Source organism: Lepidochelys olivacea (genome assembly GCF_965140295.1).
Source record: "Lepidochelys olivacea isolate rLepOli2 genome assembly, chromosome: 1".
NCBI classification, from domain to species: domain Eukaryota; kingdom Metazoa; phylum Chordata; order Testudines; family Cheloniidae; genus Lepidochelys; species Lepidochelys olivacea.
Genome location: NC_140411.1, coordinates 220,808,013 through 220,816,844, shown reverse-complemented (window position 1 = coordinate 220,816,844; position 8,832 = coordinate 220,808,013). Strand labels below are relative to the sequence as shown.

Genomic DNA, 8,832 nt, shown 5'->3' with positions numbered 1-8,832 from the left:
AAGCATTAGTAGGAAGTGACCTGGGAAGGGTAACTCAGGGGGTCCTCTCCGGAGGCCAAATGCTGTCAACCTTCCTAGGGTTAGAGCCCGGTGGAGTGGTCATGTCCAAGCTCCACACGACTGAGTGGATACTAACCACTAGAGGCCTCATTGGGCTGGAATGCCTATTAAAGAACCAATATTTTAATTTATAAAGAATATGGGATGAGAAATCCAGGAAATTATGTGTAGTATATTACATCTAGAGCAGTTTCTAACTGGAACGCTCTTATCATGAAAAGTGGGCACTTACGGTCTTCAGTGGGATTGCACAGGTGTTACTAACTTGGCCCTGAAACTGTAATGTGCTGTGCTAAAGTTTAAAGAGTAGCAAAATCTCATTTTGCCACTAAAAGGCAGCAAAGGAGATTTGGGATACATAAAGGGAGCAGACCTGTTCAGTGTCATCTTTACAGAGTAGAACTGCCCCTCCCCCCCACTTTTTTTTTTTTTAAATTTACTTAGATTATGAAATCTGAAAAATTCATAGCAGGCAACAAAATACACCAGTGTGGCAGTTCTGATACTGTTATTGAATTGCCTATGTGGAAGTCCCACCAATGCCAAATCTCCTTTCTGAACAAGAGATGCTACACTAAAAATACCAGGACATGAAAAAGAAAAAAAACCCATTGTGAAAATGGAAATGACTATAACTTGAAACCCATAATCACTGTCACAAGAGTATATTATCTACTGAATGATTTGCACAATACAAGAAGTTAGTGGTTATTTTTCATTTTATTTTACCTTTCATTTTGTAACTGTTATGGGCGGGGGTGTCAATTTTATTCTCATGGTCAGGGTGGACCTTATTACAGTTGTTTTTACAATGTTTCCAGATTATTTAAATTATACCAAAAAGGCTTGCCTGATATAATTCACGCTCCTCTAAATTGCACTGGGCAAATTCAGAAAACAAGAATGTTTCCAAAAAAGTAAAGATATCTATTCCTGCTACTGTAAATGCTTAGGTATGACAATTACTCTGTTTCTATAGATAACTTTTAAATACACACATTTTAGGTCACACTCTAACATTTACAGTTCATGATATGTGTAAAAAGGTGAAATATTTCACATTAATATCTTGCTGAAAGACATTGACTGTATTTCATTTTTTTGGCAAACATCTAAATCAAGACAGATCATTGATTTTATGAACTTTTGAACGGATACACATTATTTTGTTTGCAACTTGCAATAAAATTTAACTTCCAAATAAACAGTCAATTTTGGGAAAAATACAGAGGAGAAATTCTAGATATTTAAACCAATACTCTCATCTCTTCCAGTGACATGCATCTTATTACTTCAGAGGGGTTAGTGCTTAGATGTCAGAGTCAGCGTAGAGGACACTCGGAAGATCTGGGGGAGCATATTACTCAGCTGATAAAACATTTCCTCAGATATAGTCTGTAAAAATGAAGACAACAGAAAGCATTGATTTGTTTGCTATAATTTGGATGAGACCAACATTCTCTCTATATTCTCCCCTCTCCTCCAGTACTTTACTCGGTAGGGGAGTCTTATAGCAGCACATCCACCATCCAGATGAGGTTTCCAGCCACTGATGCTATGACTAGGGCCCTACTTGAATCGTGGGATGATCTTCAAAAAAATGCATCTGAATCGCGAACAAGAGATGGAAAATTGCAGAAAGGTAATAACGGACCTTTGTTAATAGCAGTAATTTGGAAAAGCTAGAGTAGACCTATTTGCTTAAGAAAAAATTGCTGGAATAATAAACACTCAAGTATTATGTTATGCCTGCTAATTTTTTTGTAACCAGATATTTTGCTGCAACTATATTACACCTTTTTTATTATTATTATTTTTTAAAGTCACCAGTACAACATAAAATTCAGAAATTAAGTCTTAACACAATGGCTATAGAAATCAAGACCAGTCACATTAGCCTTTTACATGTTACAGGTATTGAATGTTAGTGCAGTACTAACTGCATGCTCAAAAGGCATGCAAAATTGTGATCTGTGCAAAATAAGCTAATTAAAAACAAAATTGTGGTGGAAGCCTGATATTGCAGTATCTGTAATTTCCACAATATTGCAAATGAACTAGACTCTTAGCTATAACCTAATTCTAGCAATTAATAGGACAAAACCTACTTGGGAATATTACCCTGTATTTACATTAGTAAAAAATATCTATTTAAAGAGGCTTTCTTCCTCCAGTCACTGACTTTCTCTTACGTAGCCCTAGCATAGACCTTTTCATGATTTCAGATTAGTGTCTCACTCTCTGAATTCCAAAATTAGATCTGATTTTGCTAGTAGTCTATTCTTGGTTCTCGTTGCCTAGAGGCTCATAACGTTGTGTTAAGTAATTTTTTTAACTTATGAATATGCTTCCAAATAATGCTTCCTTCCAGTTAACTTTACAATGTACATAACTTTAAGGACCACAGCAAATAAACAAAACTTAGCACTGATCACAACTTTTGGATGACTTCCTGCTTCTGAAGATCATCCAGAATTCAAACAATTTGGGGTAGTTATTAACAAACAACTTTGTAGTTCTAGTGCACGTCTATTGGGGCCTGATCCTGTGCCCCTGAAGTAAAGGGGAGCTGTGCCACTGATTCAGTGGGAGCATGATTGGGCTCTCTCCACACTAACTTTCAAAGATGCTGGAGAAGACCAACTGAAAGCTTAAAATAAAGTCATTTAAGCTTAAACTCCACACTTTCTGAAGAAACTAGCAGTAAAAACACATCTTTATATTAGTATGTACCCTCTAAAACTCTGTGAATTCTGACTCCCGTTATCTGATAACGATAAACAGCGATAATGATATACCCTATAATGCCTTCTATCTGTGGCTGGCAAAAAGTGGTTCAAACATTAAGTGTCACAACACCTCTAAAGCATGTATTCTTCCCAATTTACAGATGAGAAAACTAAAGCACAGAGATTTTTTTTTTTAAAAAAGGCACAGCAGGGAACAAAACCCAGATTTGTCAGCACCCAGAACCCTGTTCTGTTTTTGTCTCCTAGGCCATAACAGGAGTTAATTTCTCTATTAAACCTACCTGCGGTACCAGAAATTGTACAGTCCGAGAAATTCCTCCATCCCATGAAGCCATTTCCATCATGAAGCCTAGAAGACAACATTCACATATTTACACACTATACGCATTAGATTTTCCTTTTAATGACACTTATCAGAGTGTGGTATACATTTACATATATAGTTATGATTTCAGACACCTAGTGGAGCTGCATAAACCAGATTAGCACCTCTGGGCCCTTAGTCTTCACTAGCCTGCCCAACCTGCTGGTTCAAATCTCTGGTCAGCCTGCAGATCCTGATGATCCACTATGGAGAACACCATTCTAGTCTTGAAGGGTGTAAAGTTCCTGCGCTTGTGCAAACTGCACAATCTCGTGCTGGTCAACATGGAGCTGCAGCAGGCATCAGAAGATACTTTTTGGATCTGTATTACTTTGACAGCTTGCTTTCAACAACTAGCTATGCTTTCTGGTGTGACCACACCTGGAATATTGAATTCAGTTCTGGGCACTCTAATACCAGAAATATATTGACAGACTGGACGCAGTTTGGAGAAGGGCAATAAAAATGATCATGAGGAACTGATTTGTGAAGAAAGAGCAAAACATGTACACTTTCCTAATAGCATTTTTCTATTTTGCTGACATAGGGATGTTGTATAACTGTGAATGAGCATATGGCTCCCACCTAATAACCCCCACTAAGAAGAAACTGGCTAACTTCTAGTGTAGGGGGCCTAACATTCAACTAATATTTGAAGGGTTTGAACAGCAAAGATGGTGAGGAATTATTTAAATGTAGGGCACAGGAGTACAACCAGTAGTAATAGATAACAGACAAATAAAAAGGGGAAACTGAGACTAAGTATCAGGAAAATGCCTGCTCATTCACCTCTGAAATAATCTCCTAAAAAAATTAGTAGAAGCTCCATTGTGTGGGTCATTTAAAACATCAGCTGAATGAGATACTGGAAAATATACTGGGAAGGAACAATTATGCACTGGCAGACAGATGTCTTGATAGTGTAATGTGTCTTTTTTCATCTTTGTCTTCTAGACTTGGGCCTTGTCTACACATACCGGGGGTTTGACATGTGGCGATCGATGCATCGGTGGTTGATTTAGCAGGTCAGATCGCTCTCCCGTCGACTTCTGTACTCCACCTGAACGAGAAGCGCAAAGGGAGTCGACGGGAAGAGTGTCTCCAGTTGACATCACGTAGTGTGGAACCCATGGTAAGTAGATCTAAGTATATCGACTTCAGCTACGTTATTCACATATCTATACCAACCCAACCCTCTGTGTAGACAGCCCTAGGTGGACAGAAGAATTCTCCTGTCCACAGTGCTACCACCTCTCGGGGAAGGTGAATTACTGATGCCAATAGGAGAATCCCTCCCATCAGCATAGATAGTGTCTACACTGAAGCGTTTACAGTGGTGCAGCTGTAGTGCTCAAGTGTAGACAAGCCCTGATATGAGAAGTGTGTGTTAATATTACTTTTTTCCCCTCTGTTCTAACACAGCATCATGTGTTCATCACTTTTTAAACAGGAAAGAATATAGAAAACATACACATTAATGGTAAAGTTATGCCAACAGATACAAAATTACTTCTGACGCTCTATTTTGAATTCCTCACATTTTTCATCTCTTTTGCAATATGTAATTTTAAGTGATTTTTGCTGACAGTTAATGTGACAAAATAATAAGTGAAGCGTGCACTAACCTTTGACACATTTAAACACAAGCTCTGCCCTCTTTAAGCACCATGGTATAGTCATTTCCTTAAAAAAAAAAAAAAAGCTAGTTAAAATTGGTTAAAGTTAATAACATAACAAAAGCATCAACAAGTGGCTCAAGACAACAGTGTTGCAAGACAATGTTTTTCTATATTTTCGTGTTTATCTTATTCCAATGTCTTATTTACTCTCATATTGTCTTTACAGTCTCTAGTGTTATGAGCTTGCACACCTGCTCATTTTCTGAACACAATTTTCTCTGCTAGAAAGCAGAAAGTTCTCTCCTTAAGCAGAGGTCTCTCTCGAATGTCTCAGGCCATAGAGCACATTTGCTAATGTGGTTTATTGATCTGCTTCATTCTTTTCAAATAATATCATAGACAAAGAACACTTAGTTTTCCAAAGCATTCTGCAAATGTTTATTGTTATGGATTACCACAAAAACTTAGCTACTGCTTTATGTAAAGTGCTGAGAGGCTACTGTGTGAACAGTGCAATATGCATTTTTAAGCTTAGATTTTCCAAAGGGGGATATTGATGCACAGCTCCCATTCATCTCAAGGACATTCACATGCACTATTACCATAAGCAGCTTTGAATATCTCAGCTTTCATGTATTACATACAATTAAACTGCTTATACAGTCCGATCCAAACTTTGGATTGCCAGAGTAAGGATGTGTTCAGCAGCCTAACTGCAGTCATTGAATTTGCTGGTATTCTTTTTGAGGACTTCTAGCTATGACCCTCATACTATCGCCACTGACATACTAAAAATGCCCTGGCAGATAGATCCTCTATTGGGGTTGGATTTATATCCCAAAATAAATTCAATAATTCAAGTGATACAGATACAAGAAGAGATGGAGAGAGAATTTGGAGCTTCCGTTAAATAACCGAGATTAGGTATGGTACCTTGCACCTATAAAGTATCCCAAGAGGCATGGTTAATAGGGACTTGTCAAATAAATTTGAGATCTAGATAGAAGTTTAAACACTGGGAAACATTACATGAATTTAGGACATTCCTTGGAATCTAAGCCAAGAAATGGAAAATACTATCAGTGGCAGATAAAAAAATGTCAATGTTGTTAACGTTATTTAAAAAGAATCATTCCTATGATTCAAAAGATAAGCACTTCCTAGTATGAACAGAACTATGCATATAAACATGGACTTGGCACTCTACCTACCCTTCCAAATTTCCAGTTTAAGCACTTTTGTATTCCACAAAACCAGCAAATGGTTTTAAATCTACACAGTGTAAATGACAGATTGTCAAACACCACACAAAGAGCATCTCTACAGCAGGGGAAAAAAAAAAAATCAGCCTTATTTAAAAAGTATCAAACTTCTGATCATTTGGTTAACACAAATACAGTTCACCCCATACATGGCCTTAGAGGGTTGCTGTAAGCTGTAGTTCCCACCTACACTAGATACAGTGGATCGTTATTTAAAAAAAAAATCGAGAGCGGCAGTAGAACCAACATCGTAAAATGGAAACATTTAAAAACAATTTTCTCATGATGCAAATCCTTAGCATCTGTTTGCTTTGCCCTTAAGTTACGCAACAAATGAATCAGATAGCACAATGCTGCACAACGGAATATATATATTTTTTTCAAGCTTTCCGGAAGAAATACTGGGTCTTCATTGTAATTTATCTGCCTACACAGGCTGTCACATGTAAGGTAGGCGTTTGTTGGTGGTTTTGATCCCTGTTTTGGCCTAGTTTAAAAACCAGTGTCTAAAAAGAAAGGTCCTGTTGCCCTGAAGGCAAATTAACAGTAGTTTTGCAGTCAGTAAGGTCAAAAAACATTTGATACCTTAAAAGGACCTACCAAAGAAGGAGGATATGACACCAGTTCTTGGACCACGTCAGAGGCGTACAGAAGTTAAGTGTTGGGGGCACTCACAGAAATAACAGACTGAACACAGAATGCCAATGAATTAAACCCAAAAAAACTCAAATATGGATTAGAATCTGAATCATTACTGTGTCACCTTTAAAAGTGATATACTCATGATTTCACTATGCTATCAGGTTATTTTTTACATGCAGAGTATTCCACTAAGGTTCATAAGGCTACTCAGATCAGATGGGCAGGGTCCTGTGTGTGTATGGGGTAAAAAAAGATACTATCATTCTAGGTTGAGTTTTGATTACTATCACTCTAGTGAGGTACAAGAAGTGTTCAGGGAGCTATGGTCTGCAGTCAGTAACCAGGATCTCATCCCTGTCTTGCGCTCTAAAATCTATCAAAAAAAGAGCTTGATTTTTTAGTAGGAGGGCCATTGTCTAGGAATTTGTTTCTCCTGCTGGTCCAAGACAGCCTAAGTATGTTGTCCTATAGAATCTGCTGCAAACCTTATATATACACACAAGCTTCTATCTGAAAGAGACAGAAGTCAGTGAGACTAGTAACATGCGTAAAGTTAAAGCAGGTTGTGACAGTTGGTACCCTTATGTTCACCACTTTTACAAAATGCTCATAAATTTTGTACCTTGTGTGCTATCATTTGAAAGCTCATAATCTGCTGAACACTACTGTCCTGGTAAAATATGGGGCAACATTATGTATAAAGTTATAAGACTCCACTGTGGCCACTGTGCTGCTGTAAGAGTGCTCATGTAGCCAAATTATGCCAATAGGAGAGAGCTCTCCCATTGATATAATAAAACCAGCTCAATGAGCTGCGGTAGCTATTCTGACAAAACTTATGTCGCTCAGGAAGGTGTTTTCTCACACCCCTGAGTGGCAAAAGTTTTGCGGATATAAGTGAGAGTGTAGACATGGCCTGAGGCATGTCCCAAGTTTAGAAAAGCAGGCACGAGCCAGGTCCTCAGAGACAAAGGCAAACTGACACGTCAGCCAGGTGTCAACAAAATCAAATGAACTATCACCTAGTTAAGCAGCCATATTTTGGCAGAAAAAAGGATGTGAACGAAAAATTTACATTTTGGCAACAGAACAGCAGGAAATTCCCATGCAAACAGAATACAAATAGAGAGCTATATGAAAGGAGAACAGAGGCCACAATTCCTCCTCTCTCTATCCGTGGCAAACACATCTGAGGAACAATGGAACAGCTTTGAACTGAGGAGGTGGGGGGGGAAGGAATCCTGTCTAAAAGGAGTTCAGCCAGTAACACTGATAAAGCCTGTGGTGAGAGAAATCTTTGCTTTGAATTCACTTTGCTTGATAAGTTAGGTATTCATTTGTGTTTTACCTTTTATTTCTTTGTAACCAGTTCTAGCTTTTATGCCTTATTACTTGTAATCATTTTATCTAGCTTTCTGTAGTTAACAAACCTGCTTTATTGTTTTGCTTAAACCAGTGTGTGTTTCAACTGAAGTGTTTGGGAAGCTCCACTTGTTATCCCAAATTTTGTGCATGTTATTTTCTATTAACAAAATAACGGACTTTCTATGAGCTGGTGTTGTCCAGGAGGGTACCCGGCTGTACAACACACACATTTCTGGAGGCAAGTCTGGGACTAGGAGTTTGCTGGTGTCACTCTGACATATAATTCAGGAGTGGCTGGCTTAGAGCACTCATAAAACTCAGCTGGGAGTAATTTACATGCTAGAGAGGCTGTGTGTGAGCAAGGCCAGGAGTGGTTGCTCTCACAGTAAAGCAATGTAAAAGGGACCCCAGGTTGGAGAACTGAGGGACACAGCTGTCCATCTCTGGGGAATGTCACCCAGGTGCTTAAGTTTTTACAGCATCAGGCCCTACAAGGGCTAAAAATAGAGGGTCAAGTCCTGAAGTCTCTAAGCAGTTCTCAGGTAGGCAAAAGTCCAATTAATTTAAATAAATTTGCCTTAGTAAGGACACCAGGCTACAATAGGTATACTTTGACTAAATGCCAATTTGGTAACTGTCTCATAATATATATCTGATGGAAATGAGGAGTGGAATTGTTTATGGTGGTACAAGGGCACATACCCAAAATAATTTGCCATAACACAAAAATGATACAGCCAGCCAGTTTATGCTACAGATTGTAAATCTCC

The 8,832-nt window shown here is 38.3% G+C and overlaps 1 protein-coding gene across 7 annotated transcripts in view; it reads right to left on the bottom strand.

Annotated features, from left to right (window-relative positions):
* Positions 1-761: 761 nt before the first annotated feature.
* Positions 762-8,832, bottom strand: part of FERRY3 (FERRY endosomal RAB5 effector complex subunit 3) — a 32,651-nt gene continuing 24,580 nt past the window's right edge. For 6 of the 7 annotated variants that reach the window (XM_084630836.1, XM_084630837.1, XM_084630835.1 and 3 more), the window contains 3 exons: positions 4,800-4,857; positions 3,092-3,159; positions 762-1,455 (listed from right to left, as the gene is read on the bottom strand). In XM_084630836.1, the coding sequence (XP_084486962.1) occupies positions 1,363-1,455; positions 3,092-3,159; positions 4,800-4,857 (219 nt within the window). In that variant the 3' untranslated portion in view covers positions 762-1,362. Of the gene's footprint in view, positions 1,456-3,091; positions 3,160-4,151; positions 4,235-4,799; positions 4,858-8,832 lie in introns of all 7 variants that reach the window. The other variant, XR_014712025.1, reaches the window with a different exon arrangement.